Source organism: Nannobrachium achirus (genome assembly GCF_963921795.1).
Source record: "Nannobrachium achirus genome assembly, chromosome: 16".
Taxonomy (NCBI): domain Eukaryota; kingdom Metazoa; phylum Chordata; class Actinopteri; order Myctophiformes; family Myctophidae; genus Nannobrachium; species Nannobrachium achirus.
Genome location: NC_137823.1, coordinates 18,298,233 through 18,311,214, shown reverse-complemented (window position 1 = coordinate 18,311,214; position 12,982 = coordinate 18,298,233). Strand labels below are relative to the sequence as shown.

At 42.2% G+C, this 12,982-nt stretch overlaps 1 protein-coding gene across 1 annotated transcript in view; it reads right to left on the bottom strand.

Moving 5' to 3' along the window:
• Positions 1–12,982, bottom strand: part of cep170bb (centrosomal protein 170Bb) — a gene marked incomplete at its 3' end in the record, with an annotated part of 82,910 nt that overhangs the window by 38,615 nt on the left and 31,313 nt on the right. The window contains exons 24-30 of the mRNA XM_080744750.1: positions 12,138–12,267; positions 5,280–5,411; positions 3,738–3,826; positions 3,146–3,239; positions 2,955–3,006; positions 2,525–2,716; positions 1,778–1,874 (exon numbers count right to left, since the gene is read on the bottom strand). Coding sequence (XP_080600876.1) covers positions 1,778–1,874; positions 2,525–2,716; positions 2,955–3,006; positions 3,146–3,239; positions 3,738–3,826; positions 5,280–5,411; positions 12,138–12,267 — 786 coding nt within the window. The remainder of the gene's footprint in view (positions 1–1,777; positions 1,875–2,524; positions 2,717–2,954; positions 3,007–3,145; positions 3,240–3,737; positions 3,827–5,279; positions 5,412–12,137; positions 12,268–12,982) is intronic.

Below are 12,982 nucleotides of genomic sequence, written 5' to 3'. Positions count from 1 at the left end.
GGGTCCGGTGGGAACGAGCCTTTAGACAGACAAACAGACAGCTCAGTAAATAACTCCCACTTGTGTTGCCTGCATGAAATCAGTTTATTACAAATAATATGGTGATGTACACTGTGAATGACAGAGAGAATGTAATTAACTTCCATTCATGAATAGTGACCCGGGAAGGATAGAATTCCATATTAATAATAATAATAATGATAATAATAACTAACAGCGAGGTTGCTTACACTCGTGCGTTGCAACAAAAAATCAATTCAAACAACCAATCACCTTTAGCAGCAGCAGTTACATCATCACAACGTTAGCCTATCGGATGTCCGTTCTGGGGTCGGCGATTGAATCAAACAAAGTTACATTCCCGTTGATTGTAGAAAAAACAACGATGCCTTAAATAATATTAAATAAATAAATAAATAAATAAATACAAAACTGCATTCATATGGCGAGGTTTACCTCAAATTAAGAAAGGAAAAAAAAGTGCACATTTGGTGACTGAACATCCACTGTGAGATAAATAAAGACACGCACACGCGCGCACACACTCATACGTACATACTGTACATACATAGGATTTTAGGACATAACCGGTGGATGAACAGAATCTTAAAAAAAAAGAAGAAAAAAAAAAGTTGTGGGTTCAAATCCTTTGCGTGGAAAAAGAGACGCTCACATTTTGTCTCCTCAGAAAACAAATCTCTGATTCCAACCGAGCGATCTAGAGAGTAGACTGTAATTAGTTTCATGAAATAATCGCATTCATTCCGTTTTCAGAAGGCTTTGAGTTAGTTTTCACGTTAACATACATGTGGACATTCTCGACTCGTAACAATCAACATCAAACCTACAATCAGACGCATGAGGAAAAGAAAAAAAGAAAATTACATGATACGATTCATATTTCTTCTGATCTTCACTGTTCTGTTCAAACAGATTATCAAAGCACAAATAAAACACGTCATCAAGATTATTATTATTTCTTTACACAATCCACTAACTGTACTACTGCAGAGCGAGTAAATAGTTGCAACTTCAGTTTCATATTTCAGACTAAATGTTACTGAGGATCTTGTGCGGTTGTAGTGTTTGTTTTTGTTCAGTGCCATGGCTATATTAAACGATAGCGTCATGATTAATAATAGCATCATAATCACATGGCTACATTTACATTATGCTACAAAATCCCATTCATATTCAACTCAAGTATTCGGTTCCCGTTATGTTTTTTTTTTATTATTATATCAACAACTGGATTAATATGTTATCATATTTAATGTTGACCCCGGACGCCGGAAGGTTTATGTTTTATTGTACGATGGCGTCGCGCAAACAGCAGATCTACAAGCAACGAGGCGTCCCTGCAAAACAGCAGATCTACAAGCAAGGAGGCGTCCCTGCAAAACATCAGATCTACAAGCAAGGAGGCGCCCCTGCAAAACAGCAGATCTACAAGCAAACAGCAGATCTACAAGCAACGAGGCGTCCCTGCAGCTAACGCCAGACTTTCTCAACGAGCAAGTAAACGACTAAAGCCCCCTTTACACTACAGGGCCGAACCAGAACTAGAACCAGAACCAAGTTCTGCTCACGTTTCCATATAAGCAGACCTAACCGGGAAGGACCCAAAAAAGAGCAGCAGCGCTGCTGGCCCCGCCCATACAGTAGGTTCCCAGAACTCAAGTTTAGTACTACATCAAAAACAGGACCTAAAAGAAAATAGGTTCAGGTTCTGTAAAGTTCTGGTTCCACCTCGTAGTGGAAAAGGGGCTTTTGTTACCACGGGAACCGGCATCCTTCCGTTGCCGTGGCTACGGTGGCACAGCAGGAAGCAGAGATTGACAGGAAGCCACAGGAGACGCAGCGGTGGGCAGCAGCTTCTCCAAGACGGAGTAAGACTGTAAAAGCACATTATGAGGAGTCATTCTGACAGTATGTCTGTATGTAAACATATAGCGCCCATCGCCACGCCGTAAGATAAGCTACAAATGAACATCAGTGTAGAGTTGCTACATCATTATTGTATATCATATCATATCGCTGCCAGGCAGAAACCTTGTATCTTGATATTTCAACTTTTAATTTGTTTATTTTTCATTAATGCCCTACTTCACAATACGAGATTGTTGCACAAAAGTAGCACAAAAAAATAGCCCCTCAAGCTCAAGAAGTGACGCATTGTCAGCTTGTATTCTGCATTTATTTTTTGAAAAAGCAATTACATGTACTGTATGCATGTAATGTATCTTATAAACATTGAACCAATGAAAAAGTATTAACGAGAACACAGGTTCTTTGCTCTATTTCCCTGAAAAGTTCTGTTAAGACGTTACAAAGGTTTCCACCCGGCAGCGACGATATACATTATAATATGATAAAACACCATCAGATACAGGGTTGATCTGTAGGTCGTAGAAGACTTTTTTTCTTTTTGACATTTATTGTCACTAATTGATTCCAGAATTATTGTTGCTACCCTCATCATGACCTGGGTGTCTGTCCTGTGTGGATCAGGCCATGTGTTGGCCTCCGTGGTTAGGGCCTCGGGGAGATCTCTTGGCGTTTTCGTTGGCGTTGGAAGGACTGGTGCGGGCCCCCGTGGCCCCTCCCGTGGCCCGGGCCCCCGTAGCCCCCGCCGGGGGAGGTCGGCTGCTGCTCCCTGGCGGTTTCTTGTCCTTGGAGGAGGGCCGAGGCTGGGGCTCCACGATGGTGTTTATGACTGCAGCAAAGGATGCATCGTACACATGTCAATACACTCACATCACTACGACTGGGACACCACCACATCTGTTTACTCAGGTGCCGGCTACACGCATATGGCACGGTTTTCACTTTTAACTGCTGCTGTTGTTTTAAGGGTGACTATTGAATTCTATTGAACTCAATTATACCATAGAATTCTATTGGACTACTATACTCTATAGAATTCTATTGAACTCTATTGAATTGTATTGTACCTTCCAGCTGCCTCTGGACTCTTCTCAGCTCTTTGAGGATGGAGCTGATTTCCTGTTGGACGACACAAGAAAGGTTGCATTAGAAACACTGTGATGAAGTGACAAACGGTCACATTAGAAACACTGTGACAAACTGACAAACTGACAAACTGTCCCATATGGACACAGAAATGCCATCAGTTCAGTCCCACCTTGTTGGAGGTCTTCAGAATGGGGACTTCGTTCTCCGTGTTGATTTTGGCTTCGATCTCCTCCCAGACCTCCATCTTGTTGTGGAACAAAACCCTGAAAAGGACACATACCACCAGTTAAAGGTCTTATGACAACAAATCATTATTTAAACCTTTTTTAGGCTTTGTTCATGTTTCCTGACCTCCATTACACCAAAAGAACTTTCAACATTCAGTGTTTTTTCTGTAATCTGTTTTTTGAATAATTAGGCTCAGAAAAGTAAGTTCATTGGCCTAATAGATACCCATTTCCTCCTGCGAGGGAAATTCTGTATTTTCAGCCCAACCCAGGTGATTCGCTGCCCACAGGAGCGCGTGAGCAATTAGGGGTTAAGAGTCTTGCTCAGGGACACACATCGACAATGCTACCCTGGCCTGGAATCGAACCTGGGACAACCAGGAGCTCTGGTTACATTTTAATACACGTTTTAAGGAACAGGACAAAGACTGTTATGATTGGTAAAAACAGGTCATGTCATAATTGCTTTAAGGAAATTGAGAGAAGTTGAGACACACGTGGTTCGCGTCCTAAATCGCTGTTGTGAGGTCTTACTTCATTTTTTCCGCCAGCTGTTCGGTGTTCTCCCTGATGGCCTGGGACAGCTGCGACACCGGGTTCAACATCAGGTTGTCCAGAATCACCTACAGGGAGGGAGGGAAGGGTTAGAGACAGGTTATCAAACCAACCCCCACAGAGCCAAACATCTCATTCTCAGGAGGAGGGAGCGCTTGTTTTCTCTCAACTTAACATCCTGCATACGTGCTACAACAAAAATGCATCGCTTCGACATTAAAGGAGTAGTCCACCCCCAAAATGACTTTTTTTCCAAGGAGACTTGAGTTCAATGATATGTTTTTGTTTTTGTTGCATTCTTAAGTCAACAATTTGATTTTAAATTTGATTTAAAAAACCCTGACGGTTTCCCCATCCAGTGCCATGCATTGGGGTCCCCATCCGGAATCAATGCGGGTACATTTACTATAATCACATTTTTGTCTTAGGAATGCGATAAATACAAACAAAAAAAAAATATTGAACTCAAGTCTCCATGGTGTGAGTAATCAATAGAAAAAAAGTAATTTTGGGGGTGAACTACTCCTTTAACAAAGCAAAGCACGAGGCTCCGAGCGAGTCTCACAAAGGCGGACTTTTACAGAGCATTTCTATAATGCAGTATTGATACTTTTACTTGAGTAAAATAAGAGGGCACTTTTTCCACCACAAACAGCTCACACTAGGCACTCATCATCACAACCATCTGAGCATCTGAGATCAGCTGAAGCCAAAACAGAATTTCGCCCGGATAAGATTAGCAAACGGTCTCCATGCCCTCCTCTCCCTCACTCCCAGCTCTACAACAAAAATAATTGGTTGGTGTGCAAGCAAAGTAATTTAAAGGTAGGGTAAGTGATTTAATGTAATTAAAATAATAACAAAATGGGTCTATGTTCTGACAGTACTAGTTACTATAAAGTGTTTGGTCCATGTTTGGACTTGAGCCATATCCTCTGTGAGGAGAAAAAAAGTAGTTTAAATTTTGGTGGAGGAGACAGGTTTCCTCCAATCGGGATAGAGCGGGGACTTCCTCCAATCATGGTCGAGTGGGGGCGGGACAAGGCCCCACTTGATCATGATTGGATGAAGGCCCCCACCTGTCACCTACATGAAAACTGAAAATTAAATCACTTTTACCCTACCTTTAAAACTAGGCACTGAAGGCAGGCGCACCGTCATAAGCAAACTTAAGCTCCGCGAGGAATCTATTTACGATTTGGAATCGCAAATAAATTTGTCCTCGTCAATATTGCGTCACGTCAGGGAAGACTGTGCCGTCAAAAAGGTCTGACGCTTGGTCAGGATTTTGGCCGAATCGTCACCTCAGTACGACGCGGGTGTGAGAAATTGTGTAGTTCCCAGCAGACCAAAACTAACTGCACCTCGCGTTCACATCACTTCATTCTACAACAGTGTGTGTTGCATCAGCCAAACCGCACAGCTGTAGTGTCCACTGAAGTTAATCAAATCAGAGTTTGACGTTGTTGCGAACGCTTGAACGCTGAATAACTAAATAAGGGGGGGCTTAAAGACAGTGACCTCTTCTCGGTTCCATGGGCGTCGGGGCATAGAACCGGGCTCGGGCTCGTTCATGTTTGGGTCCAGACCGGCGGTGGAACCGGGCGGAACCTTCTGGTAGTTTAAGCTGGCCTCAGGAATACGCTGGACCAGCTGCAAAGAGAATCAATAGAGTGAGAGAACACGCTCCGCCATGTTGTGTGTGTGTATGTGTATGTGTACAGTATGTGTATGTGTATGTGTATGTGTATGTGTATGTGTATGTGTATGTGTATGCGTAGGGAGGGGGGGGGGGCTGTAAGGACCGCCAAAACCATACAGAGGGGGTTATTCATAAAAATAAAAATAAACTCAACAACTGCTTTTATATCTGCAGCTTACCCCGTTAAACCCAGGAAAGGCACCTGCGTAATTTTAGATTTTATACTTTCGAGGGGCAGATATACAAGCTCACAGCATGTCACTTTGTGCCACACTATGAGCTTGAACATCATGAAAATCTTATCTAATATATATTAAAGCGATCATTTTTAACTAAAATCTTTGCTTTTGGGGGTCCCTGGCACAACATATTTTAAGATGGGGTTGGCAGCCAAATACGTATCATTTTATATAAACTAAGAACAAAAAGAAAGGAAACTTAGGTCCATTATATATCCCCTTTAACGCTTTCAATGCCAGCTTTTCACCACTAGAGGGCGCCCAATGGCCATAGAATACACCATAGAGACACGCTGGTATATGCACAAGCCCTGCACAGCCATGATGCGCCTGAACACTTTCCTTTGTGCTTGTACAGGAACAGGATGAAGTTAGCTTGAAGTTTGCTATTGGCTACCAAGCATTTTAGAAGCCCTATTTTTGGCGATTTAGCCATGATTAAACCTTGCACACCTCATGGACATGCATGGAACAGAGAAAATGAGCTCTAAAGATCCTGGATTGCATTGGAGTGGATGGTAAATATCGGCGGTGCAACGCTCTCGCGGGCCGTGTAAACAGATGACGGCCGGCGGCGCGGCTCAAAAAAAAAAAAAAAAAAAAAAAAAGACGAACTAGTTCGGGATAGGCACCCAGGACGGTCCAAATTATCCCGAACTAGTTCGGGATAGGCACTGTATGAGTTAATAATACCAATTTGTATTGTGTTTTATATCATCATTCGAGGCATGAGCTACACAGCCAAACGTGTGGGTAGCGCCAACCAAAGTTTAGCCAAAATGGCTTGCAATACTGTTCTGCTGGCATTTACTCTCATGTTGGACTTCCCTGACACTGAGCTTAAAATTAACAAAGTGTAAAAATTGCCAAAATGTGTTGTTTTTCTTTTCCGTATTACTGCGGTAGAGTGCAATCATTCAATAAACCAAGCAACAAAGGTGAACACCAAAAGAACAGTATTGCAGGCCTGCCAGGCCATTTAGATTTTTTTTTTTTTTTTTCGAGGAGTGCTACCCACACGTTTGGCTGTTTTGCTCATTCCACGAAAGCCAGATCCTTACAATCCTCGTTGTAACGGTGACAGATCAACAATAACAATGATATCAAACAGCCCGTCTATTAACTGGTACAAGAATATACGACCACATCACACCTATTTTAGCATCTCTCCATTGGCTGCCAGTTGACTTTAGAATACATTTTAAAATCCTATTAATTACATGCAAGGCCAGGATGGGCCTTGCTCCTGCTTACATCTCAGACCTAGTGTCAAACTACGTGCCATCACGCTCACTGAGATCAGCTAACAAAGCTCTCCTTGACACTCCAACGTGTCATCTTACTACCAAAGGACGTATGGCCTTTGCTTTTAGAGCCCCTACCCTTTGGAATGCCCTGCCCCTTGAGATCCGCCTTGCTGAGTCTGTCCCCCGTTTTAAATCTCTTCTTAAAACCCATTTTTACAGACTAGCTTTTAATCCTTAATTAATATAACCTTTATGTATTTGAATTCTGCAAGCTATGTATTTATTTATTTGCATTGTTTTTCTGCACTGTTTTTAATCTTATAATCTTTGTGTGTATGTTCTGTTCTTTGTCCTCTGCTGTTTTGTGTCCCCCTGTAAAGCACTTTGTAACCTGGTTTTGAAAGGTGCTATATTATAAATAAAGGTTTATTATTATTATTATTATTATAAACACAATACCATTTGGCATAATTAAAGGGGAGTTATAATGGACCGAATGTTGGCAAATTTACACATTTGGCTGCGTAGCTTATGTCTCGAATGCCCGATGCTTACAAGCTGTACCTCGTTGTAAAGGTGACGAATCAACGTTATTATTAAAGGGGATGTATAATGGACTGAAGTCAAGTTTCCTTTTCTTTTTGTGCTGAGTTTATCAACCTCAGGTTAATTACATGATTGGTTGATGTCACTTACCATGGCACTTTTCTAAGCAGGTAATTAAGATATGTAAAACATGGTTGATCTGTTATCATATCGGTATCAGCAATATCCTTGATTATGTACAGTTTATTGACAGTTAACTATCCTTTTTTGCGTCTACAGTATCTGGTCTAAGAGTGATAACAAAGATACTTCACCCAAAAAAAAAGACTTATTTTCCATCAATTACACACGCCAAGAGGCCTTGAATTCATCCATATTTGTCAGTTTCTGTCACATTCCTGAGCCAAGAATTCACAGCATTAGGAGACCGATGCAAAACTCTATAAAGAGAAACTCCAAAACCAGTGTTAATCACTGATGAACCTATACTGACGATCCATGTTCAAAGAGAATGTTTTATATGGTTTTGCTCTTGTTACGTTTCGTCTCCTATTAACTTCGATTAAGTCAGATATTGGATTATTGGTTCAGGAATGTGACAAAAACTAGGAAAAACAATCTCCATGCAGTCCATGGCGTCAAGGGTTGAGTATTCCTTCGTGGTTCATTAATCCGTTATTGTACACTTGTTGACAGTTAACATCGCACTACGACTTTATGAATAACCCCGAGTGACAAGGACACAGGTTATTGAGTGTGGAACCCCCGGGATCACATGCACCCATCAGCATGCAGTAAGTGCAGAACAGGAGTGTGTGTGTGTGTGTGTGTGTGTGTGTGTGTGTGTGTGTGTGTGTGTGTGTGTGTGTGTGTGTGTGTGTGTGTGTGTGCGCAGTGAGTTTTAGTGGTGCTGGGATCCAAGCGTGTTAGATCAACGATAAAAAAAACGCTGACGGGGGATATATAACCTGACCAATCAGACATGACGAAGGCAAATCCAACACCAGAGGAGGGGGAGGAGTGTTAGGATCAGTGATGGACAGGGGGGAGGGGGCAGTGAGGGATCATAGCCAATCAGTGGGAAGGAGAGCAGTAAACACATTGGAGGAGGTGGACGCACATTTTCCAGAGTTTATGAACAGATTTGTGATTTTTGTTAATCGCCGTCTCTGATTCACTTCAATTCATCACGTTTTCCGTTCTCCACATGGGGAATATAAGTGATGCATATCCGGTACCACTTAAACCCTCTATAATTGGTAAAAGGTACTTAATAACTTAATATACAGTAGGTACTTAAAACAGTCTTTTTTTCACTCTCTATCAGATGTCTTTGCCAAAAAATAGCCGATCTGCTGTTTTTTGGCAAATGTTTTCCGCCCCAGGATAATGGATTTTGATTATCGTGATAATATTGTAAATCGCGATTTCTTTTGTCACAATAATCGTGATATGACATTTTCATATCGTCCCATCCCTACTAACCACTTAAACCCCAGCGTCCGTATTGTGGGGTTAAGCCTTCGCAGAGAACAGCAGATCGAGAGGCTATCAAAGCACATCGATCGGGCTATGTTCTGCCTTACAGCAGCGGTACGATGTTTGAAAGAGGTGCGTTTGATTCCACCAAAGTGTTTGTTTGTTTAGTTTGTTGGAGCAGGAAGAGACAGATGCAAGTGACCTGAGATGGCGGAGACCTGGTGGGACAGAATGAAAAGGCTCTCTGTACAGGAGGACACAGAGAGAGAGAGAGAGAGAGAGAGAGAGAGAGAGAGAGAGAGAGAGAGAGAGAGAGAGAGAGAGAGAGAGAGAGAGTCGCATGAGTGTCCAAGCATGGAGACCATGCAGCCTGCAGCATTTTACTTATTCAACTAACCCAAACTTATCCAACTGTTTCCACGGGAATTTACTGCATGATTATGTGTGAGACATGTCCGGAGAACAGCTGACATACAAGCTCATATCGCGTCGCAGATGCAACCGTTCTGAGCTTGTAGATCACTCTCGGCTGCAACGCCGGAACTGCGGCCCACCATCTGCGCAAAGCACGATGGGACGTTGGAAACGTGTGGATAAACAACTCATAAACGTAACCCATTTAGACCGGGAACGCATCTTTGTTATGTTAGATGTTCACCACCATTATTTTATGCTTGCACTATTAACCAGTAAGACTCCCTAATCGGGAGATAAGCGACCGTCACATCGCATGCACAAACTTTAGAAGGCAATGGTAGCCAATCAGGAGGGAATATGGGAAATGGGACAGATCCATGTTGATGACCTGACTTTAGAGATACTGTGTACCGCTTTGCTTGTTTTAGGCCAAAAATCTGTAGAGATACTGTGTACCGCTTTGCGTGTATTAGGCCAAAATCTGTAGGAGCAGTGTCCAAAAATGTGTTTTGCAAAAATCGGCCTGATGGTGGCGCTAGAAGAGGGGCATGCGAGAAATCAGGGGCGGGGGTTGTTGTAGATCGTCTATTTTTGAAAAATCTTGAACATTTTGTTCAAGTCCAAAGTCGCTTATAATAAGCAGACATAGGAACACTTGTTTTCTCTAGTTAGAAACACATTAGAGGAGCGCTCATTTTGTGGGTTCAATTCACATCAATTTAAACTGCTGAGCGTGATTATAACGAGGTGATGAAGCAACATCATTTTTCTGCACTAAGGAAATCAAAACAAGTTTGTGAAATAATTGGGAAAATGTTGATAGTCCGACATCCCATTAATCCGAATAAGGTTAGTGTTAGGGTTAGGTTTAGGGTCAAGTTTAGGGTTAGGGTTAGCATTCACCAGCATCGGACAAATGGGACCTTGGACTAATGACACGTCGTACAACGTTACGCTCCCAAATAATTGTGAGGCATTTTGGTATTGTTGAATTGCACGGCTGCTGGTGTGTAAAGGCCTTCTTTCTTTTACGCATTGTGACTCTGAGTCAGTGTCACACCAAAAGTGGTGACCACAGGGAAAAAGGCAACCAGCAAAGACTGTTGACATTTAGCTGTAGGGACAGAATGATAATCGTGATTATAGTTTATTGTGATAAATGAAATTGTCCTCCGTCATACACCAGGATGAATTAGCTTTTGCTGAGCTGCAAATCCAGTTAGTCAAAGGACATGAGCATTTGTTTTGAATGAAAAAAACACCCCTTGGGCAAAAAATGGCCCCACAAAAAAGATATTTGTGATGACCTGGAAAAGTAGCTACAGTATGGACATTTTTAGCCCAAGTAGTGTTTTCCGTGCAAAACAAATGCTTACAATGGATACAGAATCATGAAAAACCACTAGTTTGATCCCTCACATGCTACTTAAAGCACTTTTTTTGTATTTCTTTTTCCTGTGTATAGTAAATTTGAATTTCAAACTTTGTGAGTTTTTTCTAGATACATTTACAAATATATAGAGGGTACAGTATGAGTGTGACATCATTATCATACTTGGAAGTTATGCGGGAACGCCTACTGAGTGGCAAAAAGCTACTTTCTGGCCTTGACAGCCCATACATCCAAAAAGAAAAGTCCTACCTGATTGCGTTAAACAACGTTAAACTCACTTTGCCACTCAATTTGCCATTCACTTTAGGCATGCATACCCTTTATTGGTGAAGAAATGTATTGGTAAAGAATGTATTCCCAGATTTGACATTATTCTGATAATATTTCCTGACTAAGTGCCACTCAAACCCTTTATACTTGGTAAAACTGAACTGTAAAGAGAGCATTTGGTACGCTCTTATTTTGGGACTGTACCTATGTTCCCCAGGTTCTATGTTCCCCACTTACCCCCACAAAAAAGGTTCTCCGCTCAACTTAAAAAAGGTTCCATGTTCTCCGCTCATCCAAAAATGCAGGAGACGTTCATTTCTAATTATTAATAACCACTCTAAATACACACAACGGACCATAATGGGGAGAAATTGCGAATAATAGTGGGACATGGGGGCACTAGGGACATCCGGGCACCATATTTTTGTTATGACTGGGCATCAGCACGAGTGGGCACCCTAATTAGGATTGTCCACATGTTCTTAGTGCCCAGATGACATGTCCCACCATCTCCTGCATTTGAGTTGGGAACATAACTTTTTTTTGGTGTGTGTGGAACATAGATGCTTTTTTTGAATGAGCGGGTAACATAGAACCTGGGGAACAAAGAAACTTTTCTTTTTAGGGGGGAGTGGGGAACATAGAACCTTTTCTTTTTGGGGGGGAGTGGGGAACATAGAACTTGGGGAACATAGAACCTTTTCTTTTTAGGGGGGAGTGGGGAACATAGAACCTGCCGCGAACCCTTATGGGAATCGATTTGCCAAAAATAGCAGTATTTGTCTTTGCGTTTTTCAAAACACCAGAAGGATTTAGAATACATTTATAGAATCGGGTCACAAATATTCTTCCAGACATTTTCACGGTTTATAAAAAAAAATAGCAGATGTACAAGCTCGCAGCTTGTAGATCTGCTATATTTCCTTATAATTAAAGCATAAAATAAAGGTTAAAGTAACAATGCGTAATAATGCGTGCCAGGTCTAAATGGGTAAAGAACAGAGGGTGATGGTATTGATGACGCAGTGTTGATGGTACTGGTGACGTCATAGTGATTGTGTCATGGATGCTGCAGCAGGGACTCACCTCCTCCCGGGCGGACATGGTGGAGGCGGGGCTGGGGCTGGGGGTGGGCGGGGTGCTGGGGGAGTCCCCCGCCACATCATGGATCTCCCTGGCCAGGATGGCCAGGTCCTTAGCAAGGTCCTGACTGAGCCTGGCAACACGCACACGCACGCACACAGACACACACACACTAATGAACCAAACAGTGGAGACTTTCTTTGTCTGTATGTAGAAATATCATGCATCATTATTGTCTCCACCAGGTCAACAATAATTGACCTAGAACCAGTGGCGGCTGGTGAATATTTCTCCAGGGAGGGCGCTAGCCACACTATAATCACTGTATAACCCCCAATTAACTCTTTTACCGCTATGTACGTTCGCGCTCGCCCCATTCTTCAAGGTTCGCACCGCCACGAACGAGCGGCCGTTCGTTCGTTCTTTACCTTGTCTGAGCACTGTGAGCAGATGAGGGTGGCATGGTTCTCTACAGTAGAAACAGCTCCTGTAACGCCGGTCTCAAATCTCCACCACACATAAACAACAATGGAGGCGGAATCCCTTCCTGGACGTTTTCTATGACTGGATGTAGTATATGCATTTCTATGCTCTAAACTACTGGTGCGAGGGAGGGACATTTGCGAGCCTCATTCATTGCATATGGCAATTTGGCTCGATTACAGCTATGCCTGTGTTTTACAAAAGAATGCGTTTGGAAATAATGGATGGATAATTTTTTATAACATTGCAAAGGTAAGCTACTTTTAAGCTACTTTGATGGCAGTAACACAAATACATAAATAATAAATAAAGCAGTAAAAGAGTTAATTATATTACTGCAATCTGATAAATAAATGATGATGACA